General features: G+C 48.4%; 2 protein-coding genes across 10 annotated transcripts in view; both read right to left on the reverse strand.

Moving 5' to 3' along the window:
• The window catches only part of DIXDC1 (DIX domain containing 1), a 40268-nt gene extending 23979 nt beyond the window's left edge, over nt 1-16289 (reverse strand). The window contains exons 1-4 of one of the 7 annotated variants that reach the window (XM_084495728.1): nt 16274-16289; nt 15510-15620; nt 1830-1959; nt 966-1091 (exon numbers count right to left, since the gene is read on the reverse strand). In XM_084495728.1, the coding sequence (XP_084351854.1) occupies nt 966-1091; nt 1830-1959; nt 15510-15566 (313 nt within the window). In that variant the 5' untranslated portion in view covers nt 15567-15620; nt 16274-16289. Of the gene's footprint in view, nt 1-965; nt 1092-1829; nt 1960-2822; nt 3093-5475; nt 5890-12558; nt 13874-14918; nt 15033-15509; nt 15621-16273 lie in introns of those variants that run through there. The other 6 variants (XM_084495731.1, XM_084495726.1, XM_084495727.1 and 3 more) reach the window with 6 other exon arrangements.
• Nucleotides 16290-16776: 487 nt separating this feature from the next.
• Nucleotides 16777-24369, reverse strand: LOC311422560 (uncharacterized protein C11orf52 homolog). Of its 3 annotated transcripts, none has more exons than XM_084495745.1 (4): nt 24069-24243; nt 20589-20629; nt 19760-19806; nt 16777-19433 (listed from the first exon to the last, which is right to left on the reverse strand). In XM_084495745.1, exons 1-4 carry the CDS (start codon nt 24098-24100, stop codon nt 19197-19199), a joined length of 357 nt encoding a protein of 118 aa, XP_084351871.1. In that variant the 5' UTR covers nt 24101-24243; the 3' UTR covers nt 16777-19196. The 3 variants fall into 3 exon arrangements, with proteins under 3 accessions (XP_084351871.1, XP_084351869.1, XP_084351870.1); XM_084495743.1 differs by lacking the exon at nt 24069-24243 and adding an exon at nt 21475-24053; XM_084495744.1 differs by lacking the exon at nt 20589-20629 and having other exon boundaries at nt 24069-24369.
• Nucleotides 24370-24905: the final 536 nt, after the last annotated feature.

Consider the following 24905-nt stretch of genomic DNA (forward strand, 5'->3'; position numbering starts at 1 on the left):
CCACCAACTGATTCCAAGTTTCAGTGCTTTGAACAGACTTGAGCCTTCCCTCTGCGGCCATTTCCAGCTAATAGTCCAGTTAAATGACAGCATACTATAATTACCAAAAGCTCCATCGATGTCTACAGCAGTGACTGAAGGCAACCATTGTATTGGCAGCCACTCCAATTAGCACACGGGATTTGTAGTTCTTTTTTAAAACTAAAGACCGGAGAACCAGAGAATAAGGTACCCTATTTCTTTAGTAACAGGGTACCTTAAACTGTTTGTAGCACCTTCCGAATGTTAATTAATCAGTTTTAATTATCTCACACGAGGCATTTCCCAAAACCTCTAAACCAAGAGCTTGTATTCTTCTGCTAACAAGGGTGATGCACTCCATACAGCCTGTCTCAGTATTTTCCCACCTTCCTCTCTCATCTGAAGGGCCACAGTGTCCCCTCCCAGGATCCTGTCAGAACAGGATCAGGGGCAATTTTCTACCTCAAATCCTCCTTCCCACCCCCCGCCCCAATCCCTGTGATACATGATTAAACTATGCCATAAATATGTGATTTTGCATATTGGGTTTTCTCCCTATTTGCAGGCGATTGGAAAGAGCATCAGAGGTTGCCAGCAGACCAGAAATATTTTTCCTGTGGCTCACTCCACATTAACAGGTTTACATGTCCTTTAAATGAGAGATTTTAAGTCTGTATCCCCTGTTACACCATCACTTGGTCTTCTCATTGCTCAATGAAAGAGGAAAAGGCACTTTGGTAGCAGCACAGTGCACAAGAACAAAAACCAGTCGAGAATACAGTATCACGCAACCCAGAACCTGTTACTAAGCCACAGGGGAGGGAGGGGAAAAAACAACCTCCCCACAAAATAACACATTATCTGTTTCTGTTTGATATGAGGCAAAAATAGAACTGGGTGTTCAACATGTTGAATTATATGTGTCATCTGCCAGGGGCAAGTACCTTTTGCTGATGTCTGATGCATGCGGATCTTTTTTGACGCCACGAACTGTAAGACTTTCTCCACATTTTCCCTCATCTCCTGCTGGCTGGTAGGGTTGACCTGGACGCCATTCAACTTCTCACCAGCTAAAGAAGTGAAAAGAAATTTATTAGAGGGGATACTGCTTAGTGCTGCCTCAGGAACTGCTGTAGCTGTGGGGGTCAACTTTATGTCTTGTCAGACTGTGAGGAGACATGCATGATTTCTTGTCCTGCTTAAGATACTCAATACTAGGAATAACTATATTGGAGGCAGACCTTGCAGTATATTGTCTGAAAAGGGGCATTTTTATGCATACTTCATTATTTTATGATTACTCCTGAGTCACTGTGACCTTCTGTGTGGAAATATTAGACTCTTTTGCTGAGAAACAGACAGCATTATCCCCCAGAGCTGCTGCTGCTCTCTCTTCTTATAAATATCAGTATCTCAGCAAGCAGTTCACTCTTCCATAAATGCCATGCACTAACACCATTCCTCGACATGGCAAATCCTTTCATGACTCCATTCCAGCCTTGTGGGGGTTAACACGGTCCCTGATCAGTTCTGGCGTCTCTGCCACAGGTTACCTTAGAGACCACATACACAGTTCGAAAGGTCTGCAATGTGGCTGCGTTGTAACTGACTGCTAACACATATGGACCCAATAGAATTGCCTTTATGATTTGCTTTATGATTGTTTTCTTTTAACATGAGCCCTCCCCCAAGCTCTGATGCTCATTAACGTCCGCCAGTCTGCCTGACAGATGTCGGAGCCAAGGCCAGCTTTTTACACAAGATCTAAAACTGCACAATGAAAAACAGTGCCATATGGCATTACTGACCTACAATCTCAATAAGTGAGGCAAGGATGACTCCATCTCTGAGATCTTGTCTCAAGTCCTGGACTGGCTTTATTGTTGGCTTCTTCTTCAGCTGGGAATTCACCCAGGCCACATATGCCTGTAGCTGTTGCTGAAAATGGAAAAGAAACCAAAATGTTTGCACATCATTGCCTTTTCAGGGGGAAGTTGCATAGCTCTTACTTTACTCTCTCTCTTCGCAAATCTCACTGTCTTTTGCCTTTGAAAACAAAGGAATGGTCTCATCCCCGAAGCCTGCTGAGCACGGACTTGACATCACCGCACACTGTGGTGCAGCTCACTCTGTGCCAGGACAGGACGAGCAGGCAGGCAGCACAACATTGCCAGAACGGGGTCACTCACAGCATTTAGGGTCCTACCCCCTGTGTTTTTTTCCCCTCCAGATATCTAGAAAGCAGAAAACCCACAACGCAGAAGCAAGAAAACCGGTACTACTTCCTATTAAACTGCAATCTATCACAAGAAACAACTGGGACAGATTTCATAGAAAGGAGCCTGCCTCCTTTGCACACCCAGCATGGCTTATTTGAAATAACCCATGGAGTAGGAAGGGTCACCCTGTTGTACAGCCCATTTCTTCCATTGCCTAGGAGCTGCATGGGCATTTCTAATACACCGCTCTCCATTTCTGTACAGGGCCCTGTACCCCTCAAAATGACTTGACTCAGCACCTGCAGGACCTAACATCAAAGAGCATCATCCTTGCAGCAGGTCGTAGCCCCACAGAGCTGTGAGTGCTGCCACAAGGGGAAGAAATTCAGGATGCTGGTCAGTGATGGGACCTGTCTGGCACATGCAGCTAAACAGAAATGAGCAGATTCACAACTTCTTCCTTTCCACCCCACCCCCTAGCACCCCAATGGCTAGCAGGAGCCTTGGTGACACTGAAATCCCTTTGGGCAGGGCTGGAGTGACACATGGAAGGTAAACAAACTGATCCATTTATGGGATTACCTGCTGTTTCACTAAGCTTCCCGTTATTCTGCCCATGCAGCAGGTTTTAAGACCTCATTCCATATTATCTCAGCAATGCCAGAGTTTACGCTTTTACGGCCCATCAAAGTCACAATCTGATCACAGCTTCACTCGTAATTATCCTGGCATGGGAAATCCAACATTAACCACGCCACGGTTCGGTCTGTTGGTTCAGAAAGATGCCTGCACAAACATTCAGCCCATCCTGCTTACTCAGCGGAGCTGGAAAGCAGGACACGAGCTTGGGGGCCTGCCTGATGGCTTTTGGAAAAAAAAGAGGAAAAAAAAAAAAGCAGAAGTGGCAGAGCTTGCTGGAGCAGACTTGGCCTGACACGTGGATGGGGTCTGCGCACTCTCCTTTGCCTGTAATGGTAACAACACATGTTAGTTTTGCCTGCCCTCTTTCAGAGGTTTTTATTTGCTGCTTAAGCTAACTGGGGACTGCAAAGAGTCCACAAGTCGTGGCTTCTCTCTCCTGTACAAGCTCATGATGCTGTTCTTATTTCCAGAACTGCACTGATAACTCCTGCCAAACTGCAAGAAGCCCCTCTGCTGCTCACAGCTCAAATGTACCTGATGGTGGGGGCACTGAGATCCAGCCTCACAGCAGCCCGATTCCACAGCCAGAGGCCACAAGCCTTCAATTACCCATATTCAGTAAAGCTTTAATTAATTTAAGCAAGTTCCAGTAGAAATAAAAAGGTGGGTTTACTTACAGTAACACAGCACCATTACAAAAACACCTAGATTCAATAATAATGATGTATTAAATAAGGCTGCATGAAAATTGCATCTGAAGTCTATGTAATTGAGGGAAATAATCCCTCAAACTGTTTACTATCCTGCTGTCATTTTTCAAATTATTTTATGAAGTTCTGAACCAGGCTGTTATACTGTAGTAATTCCACAAGGGCACAGTCCCTTCCAGCCTACAGAAAGCTCATGATTCTATATGAGTCTATATGGTTCTTCCATTCAGGCACCTCCCTTTTCACTCAAAGGGAAAAAAAAAACAACTCACTCACTAAGCAGTTGGCTTTCTTTTTATCTTCTCTCAGCATTCTTCATGTACTCATAAAAAAAAAAAATAATAAAATCATTCTGGCAATCTTTTAGTCTCCGTTTCTTAAAAGCGTAAGAATGATATTGTTATTATTAGAACAAATAAAAAAAAAAACAACAACACACTCCTAATGCCCAGTGCATTTACACTTTAAACAATGCCTGTTAAGAAGGAGATTTTGAGGCACTGGAATATGGATGTCATGGTCACAACGGAGAGAATTTCACACCATAGCTGCTGTAATGCTGTAGACTTACATTTTGTTAGCGGTGTAATTTTTTTTTCCACTAAAGCATAAGATTTTCCTGCGTAAGTTCAGACAGTTGGACTGAGCAGCATTTCCCGATTTTCTGTCCAAAAACTGGAAAAGCTAACGGCTTTACCAAGAGTCTTAGGTTGCTGCAAAGCAATTCTGGAAAGTAATCCAGCTATCTTCCAGCACGTAATAAGCAAAACTGAGATTTGCTACGATCTGTTGTGCCAAGAGAACAGCAACCCTACAGAGCCTCTTCCACCACCCCCCAAAATACTCCCCAGGCTGTGCTCATCAGCTGCCTACACAGATGCTCATGCCAAAAGCAGATGCCCCACCGCAATTTGCTGCCGCAGGCACTGCAGCTCAGGCAACATGTGCCCCATCCAGCCTCACATGGGCCTGAGCTCCTGAGCTGCAGACTCCCAGAGGGAAGAAAATGAGGCTGGGAATGAGGAAGGAGGTGGGCAACGCAACTGAAAGCATTCCTCCTTTCTTTATCCAAGACTGTGGTCCCTGTTCCTCCACCCAGGCTTTCACACCACTTCCTGACAACAAAGCAGGCTATTATATTTTGTGCATTCTGAGTAATTAACAACAAGAGGTGCTAATCCCGGAGGCAGGACAAGCAGAGCACACCCCAGACCAGGTGAAGGATGCAGAGTGAGTCTCTGTGGCTGGACCCAGTCCCCCAGAGCTGTTCAGGTCCCTCGCTCTGACACTTGCTCACATTCTTAGTGCTACTCCTGTTTAGCTTTTGCCTTGCTAGTTGAGGGAAAAGGTCCCGCAGAACCCATTACACCAACTCCTGGGATGCTCTAACTGTGGAATGCAGCTTCCTACAAAGCTCCACACTGCACAGGATTTTACAACCCCAAGAACTTCCCCTTGCTGGGTTGTAGTCAGGCCTGGCTGACAGCTACATCCAAGAGCAATCAGAGAGAAAATGATTTTTCTGCCTAGCTCGTCCCTTACCTTTCCCTGAATAATTCTTCCTTCAGCCACTGACCTCTCAGGAGTTTTCTGCTTCTACCCTGCATTTTGGACTGAGCTTCTGTTCAGCTATATCCCAGGCTTAAGGGAGCAGACACTAAGCTCTGGCCCTACAGCAATATTTCATTTAAAACCAGACTTTTCAGAGGAAAAACGTATCAGCCTAGTCTACGATTTACTATACAGAGCAGAGGTTATTAGGATTATGGCGGAGTTAAGCTTAATCCTATTTATATTAACGCAGCTTTGCACTCCAAAAAAAGGCCACGTTTGCCTGTACCATGGAGCTGGAAGAGCAGCTCCTCACCTCACTGAGCCCTTACCTGAAAGAATTTGGAGCCTGGATTGCTTCATCTCCCAGGCAGATCACTGCTTGCATCTACGTTGCTGCAAGCCCTAGGGGAATTCTTAGAGCAGGAGAGATTTTAAAGCAAGGTACTAGAGGTCACCCCCAGCTGTAAGGCATTCAACAACTTGCAGGTACTTCTGCTAGCAAATTACAGGTTAGCACTCTCATGCCTTTCAGCAAATATGCTTCTCAGAGCAGGAGCCCACTTCAGATCACTTATCCAGCCCGGACCCTGAAGAAGTGCCTCAGCCCTACTGTGCTCATGGGAAAGGAGATGAAGAGGTCAGGAGCAAACATCTCTGTGCTTTGTATCGACAGCCAGTGATAATGCTGCCTTCAGGAGGAAAACACCCTTCCAGGGTCAGCCCTTCTTCTAACAGGCTGACTGATAATTCAGTTAAGTGTCATTAAGCAAAGTTGTCCACAGGTGGAAGAAAAGCAGCAGCTCCATTGCAAACCTCCTGCCAGCTCTTGGTGTCCTTGCTATTCTCATTTAACTGCTGGGATTCACCACCTTTTCTGCACACAGCTGACAAATCTGAATCGATCCTTATTGTTGGATTTAGGGACTGCCTGGCAGAATAAAGTCTCTCTTAATCTTTACTCTGCTCTTCCTTTGTGCCCTGTGGACGCTGCCCAAACACCAACTCTAACAAGGTCAATAATAAACCTCATGCTATGAGGTTGGTCCCAGAATGAAAGGCATTTACTATCCTGTCTGTTTAGGGCACTGAACCAAAAGTCTGCATCAACAGAGCTCAAGGGGTGGCCTAATTACATCAGGATGTGATTTTAAGGCCTTGTATAATTTCTAAGCTTTCTGACATTACCTTAATTAGATGAGGTCTGTAATTTGCCATCCAGTGCCCCTCCAGTTTAAGTTTTTTTTTTTGCTTTGGTTTGAGAAGGCCTTTGTAGAAGCAGATAATAAAAACTTAAAAGCAAAGAAAATGATGTTTCTCTCTGCTCTCAAAGCCAGCAAAGATTTTTGTTTTGTTTTGTTTTCCCTCAAAATCACTGCTTGATTCAGGCTGTTAAATGTATTGAGAGAGCCCCTGATGTATCCAACAGTAAAATGCACCTCGTTATGGACAGGGTAATGCCAGAAGGACTGTGTGTACCAACAGGACTCCTTTTCATAAAACTCTCACTTTAAAGCAGGAGATCTAATTTATTTCAAAATAACTTTTGGCCCAATGTGCACTGTCCAAATCTTCTATGAATAGTCTGTCTCAAGCACAGAAGACGCCTCAGTATGGCCACACAGTTCGGAAAAAGAGGCACCCATGCAGGCTGGTGCACACCAGGAGACAGAAATACCTTGTGAGCTGCAAAAGACCAGGAGCTCCTTAACCCTTCACCTTCATCTTAGGGAAAACATGGACATTTCCAACATCCTAACGTCTGGACAACGGCTGTTCACAGATTTGCTGAGATCCAGAAAGAAAGATTATGCTGAAGTCTTGCTGAAATTCTAGCCAGCATGTTTCCCCTAACTTCAAAGGTCACTTCCAAACACTCAGCAGCACAAACATTTGGGAGGAGCAGCCCAACGGAGCCCTTAATCCCCAGTATGTTCTAGGCACACTCTGTTGGATTTTGCTTGTTTTAACATAAACCATTTATTTGGTTCAGTGAATTCAGTGAATTTTCCTCAAGCACCAGCCATCTGTTTCTCGAGCCAGGTTCAAGAACACAAAGACCAGTCTTCTGCTCTCTGATCTCTGTGCTCAGTCAATATTTTTGAAACCAGTGCCTCTGACTGCCATTCATCAGCTGTTCAGGTTGGGCTCAATACTTCAGAAAGCAAGTGCCTGCAACAGAAGCCATTGGCCACATCTTTAGAAATGCTTTAGAGATATTCCTGGCATGCTACGTGTTTGGAACAAATATAAGGAGTTTTAAATCCCACTCTCTGAACACTGATCTTGCACAGGAACTGCTTCTGCCCTTCATTCGGAGTGTCAGAATTGAGAAAACACCATCTGAAAACTCCTCTCCAGAGGGAAGAGCACAGGAGTTTTTGCTCAAATCCTGGCGGTACTGCTGGGTTGAAATGACAGCAGCCTTTGGCATCTTGACTAAACTACCACCTATTGATCCTGGGAGGGGAATAAGTGACTGGGCTATTAAGAGAGAAGCTCACTGGCAGGCTTTCAGATGCCAGCTCAAGTACTGACAGTCTGTGAATGGTGAAGTTTTGAGCTGAAGCTGTATTTCATGCATTGCCCGAATGCCAACAGCAAGAATTTCCAGAGAGCCCAGAGATCCATCAGGACACATCATTTTTGACTGCGAAGTTTTCCAGACCTTTTCTGGTCCTTCACCCATTAAGAAGGAGAGCTTGGGTGTTAGACAGCAAGGCCCATTTCCATTCTAACACCCTAAATTCTTTCTGCTGTTTTGATCTGTATTTCCTATTGCACAGCCACACAGCTGTTGTGCTCCATTCCAGAAACATGATTTTCAGTACAGGATGAAGCAATTCTTATGAGTGCCTGTATACACTGGTGTTTTATTCAGCTAATGTTGCATTTTAGAATCCATTTGGAAACTGCTTAGTAGATGGAAATGGAAGATCTCTTTAAAGAGCTCCCGGTGCCAGCAACACCGCTCCCCTCTGAAGGACAGTTACACTCAGTAGTTGGTTGCACCTAGTAGTAACAACTCACCTTGAGGCTCCTCCTAGGAAACTGAGCCTAGGCAGGCAAGCAGCGAGAAATGCATGTCTGACAGCTTTTTATCTCTGTGGAACCAAAGAGTTACTTAATTTGTGCAGAACAAACACCTGATGACTCCATTTTCCCTCGTAATGTAAGCAACCTTGTCCTTCCACTGATCTGTTGCCAGGACGTATCCTTGCCGTCACGCAGCGATCTCACTGTGACCCATCTGCCAGATGGGGGTATTTCTGTGAGTGGCATCCGAGTATGATTTCTTCAAGCAGTAATTTTGCCTGTCATTCCCATAACACCACACACAAGCATTCTCCTTGTAATTAATCTGGTTTTTTTACGTCCTTTAACTCCAATCTCCTGTTTATAAAAATCCTGGGGTTACTCACTGTACTGTCCACACCCGCAGTGGCCATTCTGAGCACTCTTTTTGTGTTCAGAAACCTGAAGATGGTATCCATTGATTTAAACAAATTCACTAGCACTGCAGGCAGCAACTACTCCAGATGTCTACCGGGTGGGAAGCCTTGTAAATTTAATCTGTCTAGGATGCATTCCTCTTAATCAACAGCCAGACACCCACAGCTCAGAATGGCACTGCCATTCAAAGCCACACTGCTGCTTTAGGGATCATTTCTGGCACTTTTGCAGGATGTTTTAGTGCCTCTCTATTTTCCCCAATATGGTGTTTTGAGGCGATTTTCTATTTAAGCAGTGTTTCCAACCAGGCAGACATGCAAAGAGCTGAGCCACATGAGATCTTTTACTGTAAACTGCCAGTACCACGGAGCACATGATTCACCCGGAATTATCAAATGGTTCCACTGCACCCAAATAAAGCCTAAGGTTTGTCAAAACAAGCTACACTGAGACATCCCCTGATTCTTCAGGAGAGAAAAAGGAGCTTTGTTCCTTCTTTAGCTGTGTGCAGTCACTAGCCCTGTACAGACAGGGGAAAGGAGCTTGGTGAAGAGACTGGGCACGCAGCGTGACCGAGCGGTGCTTTTTGCAGGCAGGAACCCTTCATACAGAGAAGGGGAAGAGGCACACACTGAGGATTCCTGGTCCAGGATAAAAGGCACTAAAACCAAACAACCAAAGCACAACCTGGCTTAAACATACAGTGAACCTCAGGCAGGGACCGAACCCTAACTGCTCAAGCCCTAACTGTGATAAAAATGTTTCCCTTGTTGGCAGTCCTGTTGGAGACAACCTGGATGAGTGAAACAGGAGTCTCTTCATAGCGAATCCTATTAGCTAAAAATAGCAGTCATTGCAAGGAGAGGGTGAGTGCAAGTTTCTACTGCTAGGATCCCAGTAGCAGAGCCATTTTTAACAGAGATCAAGCATGTTACACCAAGGAGAACAGAATGGCTGCCAGAACAAGACAGCAGCCACTCTAGAGTGCCAGAAAATTACTTCAACCAGGAAAGCAAAGCAAAGCCCAGGTCACTTCTCACAGCAAGGATTCCGGTCTCACAGACAGGACACTACCTAATGACCTCAAGTGAGCTGAACAGCGAGGAGAGAGGCTGTGTGTGCAGGAAATGCAGGGAATACCCACTGCAGGGGACACTGAGCTGCAAACCCACCGCTTAGTGAGCACTCAGGCCCTGTGCAGCCTACCTGGGAGCGAGCACAGACCCCTGCTCACACTGCATCGCCTCCTGCGCTCATACTGCTGGCGACCGGCGGTCCTCCTGGCGCAAGATGTGCAGGCATTTCCCACGTAGACAGAGCCAACCTTGTACTTCACTTTGCTGCTGGTGGGAAACCCTGAGCTCAAATTAACCTCTTGCCTGGGCTCTGGGAAACTGAGCCAGACCTAGGCCTGGTGCTCAGTGCAGACTGGGGGGCACAGATTCCTGTTTCAAATGACTCCTGGCACACAAGCAGCTTCTGACTAAATCCACCAGAGGAAATGACCTTCCAGCTTCAAAAAGAGAAGGCAGGTAATTGTTAAAATACAGCCACATTAACATCTTGGAGCTGTCAGGCCCGTTTCTGACACATTTCTGCTTGCCCCATCTGTCTTAATGAACTGCAGGAGTGTGAGCAGGTATCTCAAACAAACATTGCCTCAATGAGCAAGAGCAAGCTGAGGCCACAATGACACGGTGACCGCAGAGGAGCCCCTGCCTCCTGGGGTTTCCTTGCATTATAAACTGCAGCTTTTAGCAGCCATACATTCCCATGACACCATCCAGCTGTGGGATTGAATTATTTAGCTGTCTCAGAGCAATGTAAGTCTCTATAAACAGCAGGGAAACACCTTTGAGGCAGGATAGGCTGTTAATGAGAGGGGGACGGGAGCTGTGTGATGCCTCAGGGGAGTTCACTGCATTTCAATATTAAACAAAACTCATCCCTCTTTAGACGTCTGTAGATGACATTCTCTGCAACCTGTTTTGGCACAGGGACTCTGAAAGGGAAGGAAATACACTGTCCTGAACTTGCAGTTTACTGGGGCCCGTTAGCAATCCGTGATTATGTTCATCATGGAGAAAGCATCAGTCTAAGAAGTGATCTGTGAAGCAGAACAGGCATTAGCTGCAGAAGGGACAACTGCACTGCATTCTCCATCCCTGGTCATGACATAATAAGGCTCCTAACCAGCAGGATGGATGGAGAGGGAAGAGTGCAAAGAAGCAAGAAACTTGCCTGTCGCATCGTGGCTGCTGGAAAACTTTCCAGGCATGGATTATTTACCAAACGTGCAAGACAGAGACATACAATCAATATCCCCAGAGAAACTGGCACTATACTTAGCCTCCAGGTTCTAAGCGTGTTCAGGGCTGAGCTCTGCACAAACACATAGGAGCTTGCTATTTACTTACTCGCTCATGTATGTGAATTTCTTATAAACAGATTTGGAAAATACGTCCTTGTATTCCGAGGTAGCTAGCCACCCAAAGAGCCCCCTGGCCAGAAAAGATGCTCTATCAAAAGAACAACAGGCACCGAGTTAGTGAGGCAATTCCTGCAATACCTCACTGGGTGAAATTAAGCCTGGGCATGAGAGTGAACGTCAGTTTATATGGTTTTTATGGTAGGAGAGGGGCTTTTATTCCCACAGCTGGGTGGCATATGGGTAAAACCACTCTGAACTGGGCTAGCATTGTGTGTAAAATTGTACTTTACGCCCATTATTAACACACAGGTTACTACTAGCTTAGACCAGGGAAAGATCTGCTGCCCTCGAGAACAAGAAGTGTAAGGCTCTACAACTTGAGCTAAAACAACACCTTTGCTAGCTAAAAATGAGACTGAGACAGTGTGGAGGAGGGGATGAGTATTTACATGGCCAGGCAGCACAATCAGAGGAGACCTGTGGCTGGCGTGAAGCTCAAGTTTCATGCCCCGTCTGTGTTCCCCTTGCTGGCTGGCGGTGTTAAGCCCAGGAGGGATGTGCAGGTTCTGTAGAGAATGGAGCGTGGGGGCAGAACAGGGAGGTGGGGTCTGGGCCATGAAAGGATGAGGAACCACTAAGAACAGAAACAAAGCAGGATATGCACTCTAGGAAAGAATAAAACGTACCAAGAGACCATCCCTGGCACCAGGTAAGAGAGGAAATAGCACTTGCTGTTGTGTTTCTGAACAAGCCCCCACAACGTTCTTTCCTCCCCAGTTTACAGAGGGGCAGTCGTGCTCCAGCATGGTCTGCATGATGAATGCAGACCTGGCATTTAGCACTCAGTTTGGTTGGACTCTCTGTAGACTAACTTCTTGTGCACCCTAAAAAGGGAAGTCGGCAGCAATCTGCCCTCCCCATGCAGTCACAGGATTCCCATCTCATGAATTTCTTGCTAGTTCTCACTCCTTATGATTTATCTGTCTCCCTGACACTAGAATAATCCAATAAAGAACACTTGAAAAATAGTATTTTCCTGACCAAGACAAATTTCAGTCCCCCAGTAATATAATCTACAGAAGAGGATGGAAAAAAAACCAACAAACCATCCTGCTCTTTGTCAGCCTCTCCCAAGAACTGTGTGCCCACTTAGCAGATTTACAGGCTTCCTAACAGCCCTCAAACATACAGACTTCATATGCTCAAGAAAGGAATCCATTATGTAAAATAAACCATTCTCCATAGCTCGCTGCAATTTATATTTATTTTCTGCTACAAAAGCAAAAGCTCTGCAAAGAAAATAAGAACTCCAAGCTAAAACCACCAGGTGTAAACCAGCCACAAACTCTTCAGAACTATTGCTGCTTTGCAGACCCCCAGCTGAGCTGCACCCTATTCCCTCCTGCTAGAAAACAGCTCTGCCCCCTCCCCAGCCCCAAAATCTTGCTCGTTTTTCTCCTCTTCTGCTCCAAAAAGCGCTGGGGGACATAGCAGCCCTTAAGAGATGCTGCACAAAAGCACGCTGCCTTACCCCGGGAAGGTCTGCGTGAGATCTGGGACATGCATTTACCTCCGTGAAGCCCTCCTGCAGAATATCCAGCAAATTCCCCCTGGCCAAGCAGGCGAGCATTCTCCACGAGCCCGCCGACGGGCGAGGGTCTCAGAGGACACAGGGCAGATCCTTGGGCTCTGGGCACGACCTCTTCTCCGCCTCCCAAAGACAAAGAGTTGGAGCTCATCGGGAACCGCATTCATAGTCCCATATGTGCAGCCCGTTACTGCACACGGAGAGTTGAGCCAAAGTCAGGGCTTGCACTGGGCATGCTCGCGAGAGAGCTGCCGGGGAGCAGCGGGAGAGATGTCACACAGTTCCTATAGAAACGCTTCAGCTTACATGATGCAGGCCCTGGGCTGAGTTGGGGAAAACATCTGAAACCTATTTCCAAGCAGCCGTGCTCACACGAAACCTGCTGCGTAAAAAGAGATTTTTCAAACCCACCAAACACTGCGAGCCCTGTCCGGTGTGGGGGCAGGGAGAGAGTCAGCAAATAGCAGACGTCTTGCTCAGCTAGAAAAGCGAGAGGAAAGGCTGTATGAGCTGCCAGATTTAGCTCTCTGCAATTGCTCTGCAGCCCCGAAGAAACAGCGGCGTTTTCAGCAACCCAGCAGAGGCAGGAAGCTGCAAACCAGGCCACAAGACAGCTGCAATATTTGCACAGCACTGGGCTCTGCCCTAGCTGCGGTGGCAATGGAGTCTGGAGAAGAAATAAGACTGAAAACTTCCAAATTAGAATTAAATACGAACCTCAGCAAAGTCTCTAAATCAAAAATAACTGCATTCATTCCAGAAAGAAAGTATCAGGTATCTCTAGGCAATATCTCAAACTTCATCTCATCTTGCACAAAACACCCTGAAAAAACACAAAAAACCTCTCGGGATGGATGAAACCACCTTCTGCCAGGTGCTCCGTCTGCCAGTCCCCAGAGCAACTCAACACTATTCAGACAGAGCCTTCAGGTTTCCAAATATCTGGCCAAGCATTTCTAAGTGAGATACACATTTAAAAACAAACATGTTGTTGGTTAGTACCTCGATCCAGTTTGCTTTTGAGACTCAAAATTACTCAAAATGCCATTAATTAGATGACAGGAAACATCTATCCCTATTTTGTATAATGCAAACAAGTAGGCTCTGCCCTTGCAATTTCAAGAAAATTTCATATAAAAACTGAGTGTTTTCCCTATCAAAAAGGAAGTGACCTCATTTGAAAAACACAACAAAACATTTGGAGCCTTTTCTGTGAACGTTACAATGATATTCTTGTCTGGTAATCTAAACGAAAAAATATATATATATATTTTATCTGTTTTTCAATGCTTCATTGTAAATATACATTCATAGAAGTTTACAGGTAGCAATGCTGAGGTCATCCCTTCCCTGTAATCCTGCAATTTCTGGAACTAAAAATAAACAAACTGCAGATGTACAAAAGAGAAATCACATGTACTTGGGAAGCACAAAGGAGGTGGCAGATGGCTGTTAGGTGTTCTCTGATTGTTTTTAGAATTTGTTTTATGACTTTAATAGCAGATTAAATATTGTATGCTCACAATCCCTACAAGCTCTAGATATTTACACTCGTCCTTTGAAGAAGAGATAAACCATAGGGAGGCACAGACTTTATACTGGAGACATGACCCAAATTTGCAGGATTAAAAATAAGAATAAAGAGATAATCTGTTCAAACAGCACAGAAATACAAAGGATAAATACAAATTAATTTGTAAAATGTATTGCTTAAATCATCATAAGCCGATAGATTGAGAAAAAGAGTTAATTGATTATGGACCTCAGTGGCATTTAGTGGAAATTTAAAAATATATATATAATTTTTAGTCCTGAGAAGCATTTCTCAGTGATATCCCTACTGTGGAGCTTCTACCTGCTGGAGCACAGAAAAGGGCAAAGTGCTCCCATTACACAGGGCAGGTTTGGGGAACGGCCTGCTCGCAGTGTGTTGTCCGTAAGAGATTCTGTCATCAAAGATTTTTTTCGACATGGGGATTCTTATCTCTGAAACAGAACTGCCTTGCTTTGACAACAGGAATGTCAGAGAATAGAAACTAGGCCATTTCTGATGGCTAGAGTGGTAGAGAGTGCTGGGCCATTTTTCTGTTCATTGTGGTAACATAAATTCATCTTGGGTGTCTGTGTGTGCTGAAAATACTTTTTAAAGATTAAACTCCATTTCTTCCCTCTTTGTGTTTCACTCTTATATTTCAAGCTACTTGTAGAAGGAATAATATTTTTCCTTCAGCTGCATAGCATCACAAAAGCTGCCTTTGAATGTTGTATTTGCAAGAAGAAAAACTAATGCTTCATAATTCTACCTTTCAAGAGTGACTTTTAACACTCACGAAGAGTAATTCCGAGATGAAGGTAAAGGGAGGCAGTGAAACGAGAAGGATCTCGGCGCCTGCTTGTCCTGGTGCGAGTGACCTTCAAAACAAACGCGCCGGGTGGCAGTTTGGTTGGTGCCACTGCCCTCTCCTGGCTGCTTTCAGCATAACCTCTGTGCTTTCGCCTGCTGAATCCTGGGCAAGGTGCACGACACAGCCCAGTTCCTGCTCCATTTCCTGTAGCTGTGAGGTGACAGCCGTCGTGTCACAGCACAACACCAGCACAAACACCTGAGCCTTCCCTCAAGCTCTCTATGCAAGGATTTTAAAGCACTTTATCAACATTCACTGATTATTTACCTTATCAGTGCTTGAGAACGAGAGAAGAATCAACAGCCACAGCTGAGCTCTTGCTAATAATAATTTAGTTGGAGTGAGGTTCAAGACAAAGCTTGTGCAGCCACGACTGCAGGAACCTGTCTAAAACAACTAATGCTTTCGTGTCACTGAGTGCTCTCTCCCAGCCTCCCATTAAGCATCCCAAACAATGCTCAGGCACAAAAAATACTCCAGGGAACTCACGGACGATGCAGCAGGCTGTGATGTGTGATGGGGCACCACATCCACTGGAGTTCCCATGCTGGGTGCCACAGCTCAGCGCCAGGAGGAACGTAGCAGCAGTGCTCCTCCCCCCTTGAAGCAAACATATTAAGAACAAAGAATTTTCTTAGAGGGAAACAGACTTAGCAATGCAATGCCTGAATATAGCCAACAGAAAGGAGGAAAGTTTCCCCCTTTTATTACTGCCTGAAAAAAAATATATATTTAAGGGCTACTATCTTAGGGAAAAATATACATTTTCATATTTTGTTCCACATGTAAAGGATGTACATGGGGCAGAATTCCTCTGAAACGTTATGTAGAAAAGATTGCTGATTACATTAGCTCATAGTGCACATAGGGTCTAATTATCTTCTGCATTTGTGCAAGGAGAATCCAAATTCCTTTGTGTCAAATATTCAGGGTATTATTTGATTCAGTGTTAAACGACCCTGACAGCAAACACTCGTAAGTAACTTTAGGAAACAATTCCCCAAACTGACATTTATATTTGGGATTTTGGGGGTAATCTGTATTTTTTTTTTGCTCTGTCTTCTTTTGGGATTCTGGAGAAATGTCTGGTGAAAGGAGAGGTGGGGGAGTTTGGACGAGCTACCAGAATGGAAAACGGTGAGACTCCTTAAGAGACACCCCACGAGAAAGACCCCATGAAAGACTTTCATGGGGAAAGAAATGGCACAGCAGTGGCAAATGCGATATTTAAAGATGTTTTAAAGGCATATAACCTGTAGGCCGATGGCTGATGCTGTCTCTGGCGTGTCCAGGGCTGCAAGTCAGGGGTCTGAAGGCTGCCGGAGCCCAGGCCTGCTGCTGCCCCTGCTGCGGGCTGGGGCTTTTGGGGTCCACCGTGCTGGCAGCAAGAGACGAGGGGGGCCCGGAGCGAGGACGGGCAACCGGGGAGGGGGCTGGAGCAGGAGCGGGGCAGGCCCGGGGACACCGGGCTGCGGGGAACGGAGGGTCCCGGGGGCTGAGGAACGCCGGGGCTGCGGTGGCACCGAGAACCGGGAGCCGAGGCCCTGCCTGCGGCCGGCCGGCTGCGGACCCGGCCCCCGCGCGTCGCCGCTGCCATGGTGACGGGAACGGGGCTGGGAACGGGGCGGGCCGGACCGAGGGCTCGGCCCCCGAAGGCGAGGGCGTTTCCATGGGGGCGAGGTCCCCTGTCAGCCCCAGGAACCCCCTGTCAGCCCCAGGAACCCCCTGCCACCGGGATAAAGTGCGAATTTATCAGTTCACGCTGAAAATCAAGTGTTTAATGTCCGAGGAGCACTTGATGCGTTTAACACTCGTTTAACCCCTAAACAGGCAACCTTGGGTAACACCGGGCATGTAGCTGGAATCTGTTAATATTCACTGCAAAATAAAGGCTTTTAGAAAAACCCTTACTCTAAAATACGTGATTTTCACATTTTAGAGATCCAAGGCCCTGCTTTTCCCGGTGCCACACTGGTACAAGTCGATGCTGCATGTGCAGATTTACCCCAGGCTGTGCCCAGGAGCAGACCCAGTGCTGGGCTGTCCCCAACCCCAGCTTGCCTGGTGGTGAGGAAAGCTCCAGTACCACAAAAAAAGACCCTTCGCGGTGCTTGACACTGCAGTAACAGGCAGTTTCTGTCAAATTGTCTTTAAAAATGACTTGTTGGAGTCAGCACCTTCCAGAAAACCTCCCCTCTGGTGAATTATAGTCTATACTTAATAAATGTATTAAATATATATATATATTTATTCCTGCGCTGCAGAGGGCTTGGTTTGAGCTTTAACCCGTGTGCCTTTTCAGTTCTGGTACCAGCAGCTCAGTGCGAGGAGGTCCCCAGCTGCTGCTCAGCACTGGCTGGGCCTGGGGCTGTGTCCCGGGAGCCCCTCCGGTGGCTGGGCTAAGCAGGACCGAGTGCTCAGGCAGTCCCGTGTCCCCTAAATTGTCCCCCCCTGCCCATTCAGTCCTCCTCGCTATGGGTTTTTGTCCTTGGCACTCAGAAGAGCCAGCACTCAAACAGCATAATACTGTGCCCATTGTAAGTGAAGGGTCTTTTGCTGCAGGCCTTGCAATAGCCGTGCAGAGGTCAGTTCAATAGCATGGGCAAAAAAAAACACAGTTCAGGCAGAAAAATAAACTGTCTCCATTATTGAAAATGGAGACAAATTTCTTCCTTCTGCAAACCTTACTCTGGCCTTTTAATAGCCCTGCTGAGGTCCACTGGATAGCACAGGCAAAAAGAGCAGAAAAATTGTAGGATTGGTCCTTAAAACACTTTCATCTTAGTACACACTACCCGTACCAGCTTTATTTTTTGTAACGAGCAGGAACTCCTTCATGTTTTTTTTTTTTCTTTTTTTTTTTTTTTTCATATAGCTAAGCCATAATATGCAAAATGATGCATGTTTATAAAGTGTACAGTGAAGTCCATTTTTCAACAATGGCAATAAACAGGTTGTTCCATGACCTGCATTTGGTTATGCAGACCATTGCTGAGGAACAGAACGTGCTAATCATTGATTTAGGGCCTGAGGACACTGCTTGGGAGCACTCTGCTACTGCCAATGGTGCAAATGTCAATCTCAATCCAGTGGCAGAAGCCTTTTGGACGGCTGCTGTACTGCATTACTGACATTATTTTAAACCCATAAATTCTCAAATGTGTATTTGGGAGCTTTAGCAGAAAACACCACATGGTATGTGCTCTGCTTTACAGGGTTTTATAACTAAGGCTGACAATACAAAATAAGAAAACATGGAGAAAAAGTCCAAAGCCTTCTCTAAAGTTGGCCAGGATTCATTCCTAGTGTCTCAGGCATGCAAACAGCTACTGTGCTCTAAGGATTGGATAACTGCCCTAAATATAGGCAGTGGCTTTTAAATGGCTGCCCTACAGATAACCTGCAAATCTGCCTTCTTTCATTGCCAGTCAGAGCCAAGAGCTCAGTGCTCACTTTTGTGCACCTTGGGGTAAGGATGCGTGTCAGTACCGCCCTTCAGTGAAAGGAATTGTTCTGTACCCTTCAGTTAATTCTGCATTTCTGGCCTTGGTCTCAGTATGCTGTGCATGGCTGTAAAACACTGCTTTTTTAGAAGAGGGATGCACAGAGTGCATGACTGCAGCATACAGTGGCTGGTGTTGGAGGAAAACATTGCGGCAGATACTCTTAAAACTTCCATACAATTTCCTCACAGTATCATCCCCATATCATTCTGCACGTTGCAGAATTTTCTTAACCTCAACATAAAATCCCAGGCAACATCTCCCTTGTCCCAGTATGGACTCCTCTATCCCCTGTTCCCAAATCTGCCGGCACAACCGCGCTTGGAACATCCTCCTGGCAGCTCCAGGCTGTGATTTTAGCCATTACCAGCCAAGCAGCAGCTCTGCCTTCTTGCAGGGCAGAGAGAAGATGGGTTGCCAGCTTCAGAGGCAACACGGATTTTCCAAGGGGAAGAAGTGGCTTTTTTTTTTTGCCAGCAGAACCAGACAGGTAACTGTTCCTCATGTGAGAATAAATACGCCTCTGTCCTCTGAAGGCACACGCAGGTGGAAGACACAGCCTCTCTGCTTCGCAGGCAGACACAACGTGTCCATGAGGTTAGCTCGAGTCTACGGCATCTCTAAGTCTGTGAAATCCTTTTGCTGCTGAACGAGGAGGGAGGCACCAAGCCTTTTAAACCAGCGTCCCGTTCTTACTGTCATATTTCAGCCTGGGCCGGGGGAAGTTGAGGGTGGCATACTCTGTGGCATTCTGCATCTGCAAGTTCTTCACCTCCTCCGCGGAGCGCTCCCGGATCTTGGTGAACACCTGGATGTCTGCATAATGAATGCTGTCGTCCTGCTTCATGTTCTTGGGTTTACTCACAGTGGCGTAGATGGGAGAGTCCGAGACATTTTCGTACGTTGGAGCCTTTGGGGAGAAAAAGCTCCAGACGGTCAGCTCTGGGCTACTGCTACACCTGCCCAGATGCCTGCATGCTGCCCCCAGCACCCCCAGCCCTCTGACACCTCCTGCTCAGAGAGACAGGTTTCATCCTACTGCTTCCACTTCACTTTTAGGGGAAAAAAACCATTTCCACATTGTTCCCAGAGCCAAACCCAGCCTACATCAGATGAGGCATTTCACAGCTGTGCATAATGGCCCCACATCTCCCTGACCCCTCTAGGCCAGGAGGTGATGGTCAGCTCTGTCCTGTCGGTATCCCGTAAGCAAAACAACTCTGGGAAGCTGTTTACCTTCCTGCCAGGCTGGTGCTGTTGGCTCTCGTGTATCAAATCAGTTCCTGAAAAAGAAACACCAGCGGATCAGGTTAACACAACTGTTTATTGTTCCATCTCTGAATTCAGAAATGCAGCATCTGGCACATGGGCTCTCTCCACTGGACGCAAATCAAATTTCCACCCCATCTGACATCCTCAGCCCTAATGCTGTCTTTGAGGCCTGCCTCCGAGAAGAAAGCCTGGGCTTGTTTCTTTGGAAAAAATAAGGTTTCCTGGGATGACAACATGCTGTGGACCGCAATGTTCTTGGCAGAACCTAGGAAGACTCACACAGCACAGAGAGCTTCCTTGTCAGGCCCTTGGAGAAGTCAGATCCAGTTTTAACTTTGTTATTTCCTCTGCTGCCTGCAAACATATTTTGCCCAGCATGGTCCAAAGGCCACAGGACACGACTGGGCTATGTAGGACCCCCCTTTATCCTGGGACACTGATATTCAGATGGATGTTTGTGGCACTTAGGGGAGTTTGATGCAGCTTCTGCTTTGCTGCCTCTTGAGAGCACTCACAAACTTTTCGATGCGAGACTTTGGTATTTTAAAGATACTTCTGAAGCCCCTTCCCTCCCCCTTGCCGAGCTCCATGGCATATCATACCCCTCGCTGTAAATTTTAATGAAATTTTGCCTCTTGCCTCTGCTCTTGAGAAAGGTTAGGTACAGAAGAATTTGGGAGAGCACCTCAGCCTCAGGGGTCCATTTACAGCCAGCGCTGATGAATGCCAGCTAACCAGGGGCTGATTTATGTCCCCTGTTCTTGTGCTGTAGAGCATCTTCACAAATCCTTACCTTGCTTTTCCTTCTTCCTTTTAAAAAGTGAAAGACAGTTCCTGAAATGAGAGAGAAGACATCAGCCCGGAGAAGCCCCAGCCTCTGCTCTCATAACACGCAAACCCAAATGCACCACCCCAGGGTACTGAATCCATGCTGTTTGTGGTGTCTGGGGCTGCCAGGACGCCCTGACCAGCTCCACAGGCTCCAGCCCTGCTGGTGGAATGAGGCACCCTCTGAACCTGAGCAGCTTTTGTAGGGAAAAGGTCCAAGGGAGAGACGTGGGGCTGCATTTCCTTCTTTTGTGAATCATCTACCGTGCCCTATAGACACCCACAAGGCTCCTTGCTGTCCTGCCCTGTCTGGTTGTCCCTATGGACCTGCATCAGTGTGAGTGGGAACAGATTTCACTGTGGTTTTGCAACTGTGTTTCCACAGCTCAGTTGCCAAAGATATGGGGTGCTGAGCGTGATCTCAGCTAGCACAAAACATTTCTCTTAGGGCCAGATGCTCTGATAGCCCCATGCCCCGTGCTTTAGCCCCCGTGCCCAAGGAAGAGCTGCACAGCCCATGTGCTGATTTAATGTTTCAGACTGTGTTTTTCCTGTTCACAGCTTTCCACCTAAAACGCTACCAAACCAAACAAGCTGCGCGCTTTATACAAGCCAAGCCAAACCCTAATCTTGTCTGTACCTGTGTGACCAGAGAGCAACAAGCCAAACACAGCTACGGCCCAGCCATGGTGCGGATGGGAGCCAAATTCCTTCCTGCTGCAACAACAGAGCCAGGAGCTGAGCTCCTATCTGCCTAGCCGAGCAGAGCCGTGTCACACTCCGTGCCAGATGCACGAAGCAAATGTTAGCCCTGCAGCACAAAGCAAATATTATCCTTGCAGCACACTCACATGTCTAGAGGAGAGCAGGTGCCAGCCCCCTGTGGGCTGTAGCACAGCTGAAAAGGGGCAGGCAGTGTTCTGAAAGGGGCTGAAGAGCTCCCAGCTGGTACCAAGGAGCAGCGTGTGTCCCACGGGGTGTGCATTCGCCAGGCAGGTCTGCCACAAAGCAGCCCCCGAGGCAGAGCTTTGCCTCTGTCTTCTTTTAGAGGCATTTTGGGGAGGTGGCTGGTTTGTGCAGTAATGGCTTTGGTGCTCTAATGGCAAAAGGAGAAAAGGAAAATAACGGCCAAGAACCTGGAAAACCTCTGAAATGGCCAGCAATGATTAACTAGGCCTGCTGGAGCTGGGAAGTCAAAGGCAGCCCTGGGGAAAGCAGGGGGGGGCATGCCTGTACAACAGGATCCAATGCTGCTTCTCACCCCTCTGCTGTGTCCCGCCAGCCCTCCAGTCCCTGGCAGACAAAATCTGCCAGCAAGGCAACCTTGTCTTGGGGGGGAGGGGGAATTTTAACTTTCAGCTCCCTCCTCCAACATTCCTGTGAGCTCGCAGGGTCTCCAGGGCCCTCCCTGGCAAGCCTTGTGTACCTCAGGCCTTTGCTTCCTTACAGTATTCAGGCAGGTTGTGCACTGTAATTAAAATAATGCCATTTGAAGTAAAATTGACAGGGTCCCTTGCCTCTTTCCTGGGAGGTGGGTCCCTGAACCAGCTTTCCAAGCTGCTCTGTCTTGTTTGGGTTGTCTTTCTTTGCAGAGAGAGCGTTAGCAGGTAGTGTGTAGGCTGGAGGTACGCTGAGGCTGTCTGCAGGCTAATCGTGGCCCAGCAGGAGATGGCATCTCCTTGCCTCAGATCTGCAGTAATTAGAAAGGATGTGGCAAGGGAAACGAGAGCAGGGTAAACCTCTCCCCTCCTCTTCTCAAAACCAGGTCATATGTGTTGTAACTAACTCACAGCCTGCTAGGCTGTATTCTGCATGACAGCGCACAGCGATACGCTGCTTCTCCTTTCCCTGTCTCAGCAGCATCCTGATCTCTGCCCTACACAAGGCTATGGCTTTGTGGTAATGGCTTTTCTCTGAAAATGTCAGGAACCTCCTCGGTCTCTTGCCATTTGCCCCCGCTTAAGGCCCACACTTTGGCAGCGATCATGACCAGGATCTTCCATCCAGCAGCGGGGTGCCTGCCTCCCCTGAGCCCTTTTGTGAGTTTCAGCTTTCTTTAGGAAGCCCAGCTCTTTGCTGTCACTGCTGTCGTGCTGAGAAAATACCCAAAAACACAAGCGGTTCTGATGCCTGAACTAAAATTAGGTAGCATTTTTTTCCCCCTCTGTCACTGAGGTGAAGCCATGAACCACGCAAACTGCTGCAGTGGGGCTTCACTGTGCTTGGTCGTGGTCCTCTGTAGGTGTCCCACAGCCCATGTTACCAACAGCATATCCCCATTTACCTTCACCCAGGCATTTCCCTGTGCAGGGCAGGGAAAGATGCTCCTGGGGAGAGAGAGCTAAAGAGCTCTGCTTTTTTAGGGCCCCACACAGCCCCTACAGCAGGTGGTAGCACTCAAGTCCCTCAGGGGTGCTGGGGGCAAAAGGGTCTTTGGCCAGAGCCCTGCCCCTGCTGCCACCAGCAGAAACTCCACGCCAGCTTCTTGCTTTCCAGGCAGCCTCTGGGAATAAAATCACGCAGGACACAGCAGCCCCGGTCCCTTGGGATGGCAGAACTTGACGTTGCCCCAGAGGAGCCTGCAGGAGCCATTGCTGCTCCCCAGTCAGAGCACAAAGCTGCTCTCCTGCTCGACCCTGCCTGGGCGAGTGACCTCCAGATCCGGGTTTGTTCCTCCTTCAGTAGCAGCAGTGTTTGCACAGGGCCTGGCACTGCTTGGACCTGGCAGCGCCCCACGACATGAGAGCACCCCTGGCTCTCACCGCCCCCAGCCCTGTCCCAAGGGATGCCCCCGGTGCCTCATTTCCCCCAGTCACCGGGCAGAGGACGTAGGAAAAGGGGCTTTTGGTGGGGAGATGTCACCCACCTGCCTCCCACCTGCACTTTCTAGCCCTGAATCCCGAACTTCCTGACCCCCCCTCCCCTGCTGCAGCCGCTAGGTGATGCTGTGCCGCTTTTAATTATTAAAAAAGCGGCGGCGATTTTCGGACGCTTTCGCAAAGCCGGCGCTGGAGCAGGGGACGTCCTCCGGGCTCCGGCCGGCAGCCGCCGCTCCCCCCTCGCACCCCCCCCGGCGGCTCAGCAGACCTGGCACCGCAGGATGCTCCCCCCTCTGCCCTTTTTCATCAAGAAATAGTGGGCTGGGGGGGGGTTAAAGGGCTGTGTCCCCCCAGGGGCACGGACCCACAGCACCAGGAGGAGCTGCCAGGGCTCCCCAAGCGGGGACAGGAGCGGACAGGGGGTCCCCGACGAGTGCCCTGCCTGCAGGGTGCCCCTCCCGGCGCTTGCTTTGCTTTGGGGGATCTGATTTTCGGTCCCTCGGCTCTTCTCAGCCCCGACCAGGGGGAAGCCGGGCTGCGGACCCCCCCAAAAAAAACTTATCGGGGTGGCGGTGGCGGTTTGGGGGGGGAGATGCCCACCCCCTGCCCGCCGCCGCCCCACTCACCGCGGGCGGCCGCAGCTGCAGCGGTTGCCCATGTCGCTCCCTCCTCCGCGCAGCAGGAGCGGCTTGTGGCCGGGCACAGCCCGTGTTTCCTCCTTCCCGGCCCCCGGCAGCTCCCGGGGAGTGTCTCCCCGGCTCGGGTTTCTCGCCAGCGCCGCGCCGGGGCCGTGCGTGCCATCTACCGGGGGGCTCCGGGCTCCCGGCTGCAGCCCCAGGCTGGATCCTGCCCGTGTCCTGGCCTTAGAAAGCTGTCCGAGGGGAAGCTTTGGGCTTGTGGTGTGCTAAAGCCCAGCTCGCGGCGTTAAAGGTCTGCAGTGTAGCCCCCAGGCTCCCCCCTGTGCCTTTCACCCATCCTCTGTACCCAGGGGAGATCCCTCCAGCCCACGCCCTGGGCTGTGCCCCAAAGAGCTGGTTGTGGAGCTGCTGCTAAATGCTGAAGGTGCCATGCTCGTGAGCTCCACAGGCAAGGTTTGGCGGCTCTGTGCTGGCCTCACAGGTGGCTGAGCTTTAATTCACCCTTCTGGAGGGGGAGCCAGCCCTTAGCCCCCTGAAAGTGACAGCCCCAGGCTGTGCCCCTGCTCTCCGCCAGGCTCACGGCATCGTTTGTCAGCTGCCCAAGTGCAGGGCAAAGCCTGGGGGTGTCCAGAAGTGGCAGGAGGAGAAGGGCTCTACTGTGCATGGACCACGGGGCACTGCTGCTCTCAGCTGAGTCCTGGGTGAGCTGCACAGCCTGTCTCTGGCGCTGAAGTGCTCTGGGCTCACCCAGCACACCCAGTACACCCAGCACCCCAGGGAGGATTGGGGGTCTGGCCGAGTCAGGATTCGGTCCTGTCACAATAG

This window comes from Aythya ferina (genome assembly GCF_964211825.1).
Source record: "Aythya ferina genome assembly, chromosome: 22".
In the NCBI taxonomy this organism is placed as follows: domain Eukaryota; kingdom Metazoa; phylum Chordata; class Aves; order Anseriformes; family Anatidae; genus Aythya; species Aythya ferina.